Genomic DNA, 503 nt, shown 5'->3' with positions numbered 1-503 from the left:
GGGGAGCCTGCACGGTGGGGCGCGGGGGCCCCCTGGCTCCGTGACCGCTAAGTGTGGGGCACCCCCAGGTGCGGGCCCACGGCCCCCAGCTCCTAACAGCCATGATGGGCGGGCTGGACGACAGGGACGACCCGCACAGCCTGGTGGCCCTGGAGGCCATGACGGGCCTGGCAAGGCTCCTGGACTTGGTGGAGCGCCGGGCCCTGCACCCCGTGCTGCTGCACGTCGCCATCCGCATCCGGCCCTTCTTCGACAGCGTAGGTCGGGCGCGGAGCAGGGGCTCCAAGAGGCCGGGCGGCCCGGCGCCTGCTCCCCAGTCCCCCTTGGGCTGTGCCGCCGTGGCACCCCGACACACCCTCTGGAGCTGGGGCTGCTGACGCTCGGTCCCGGCTGCGCCCCACGCCAGCCTCTCACGTCACTCCCGCGGGGCCCCTGTGCCCATGCCCCAGGGGCAAGGAGGCGGGGAGGGGGAGGGGGCCTGGAAGCAGGCGCCCGCAGACACC

At 75.0% G+C, this 503-nt stretch overlaps 1 protein-coding gene across 1 annotated transcript in view; it reads left to right on the top strand.

The window, feature by feature from the left end:
* MROH1 (maestro heat like repeat family member 1) overlaps positions 1-503 on the top strand; it is a 44434-nt gene that overhangs the window by 42631 nt on the left and 1300 nt on the right. The window contains 1 exon segment of the mRNA XM_077758123.1: positions 69-257. Coding sequence (XP_077614249.1) covers positions 69-257 — 189 coding nt within the window.

This window comes from Crocuta crocuta, unplaced genomic scaffold (assembly GCF_008692635.1).
Source record: "Crocuta crocuta isolate KB4526 unplaced genomic scaffold, BGI_CrCroc_1.0 scaffold327, whole genome shotgun sequence".
NCBI classification, from domain to species: Eukaryota; Metazoa; Chordata; class Mammalia; order Carnivora; family Hyaenidae; genus Crocuta; species Crocuta crocuta.
Note: the sequence above shows the minus strand (reverse complement) of the source record. Positions and strands in the feature narration are given on the sequence as shown.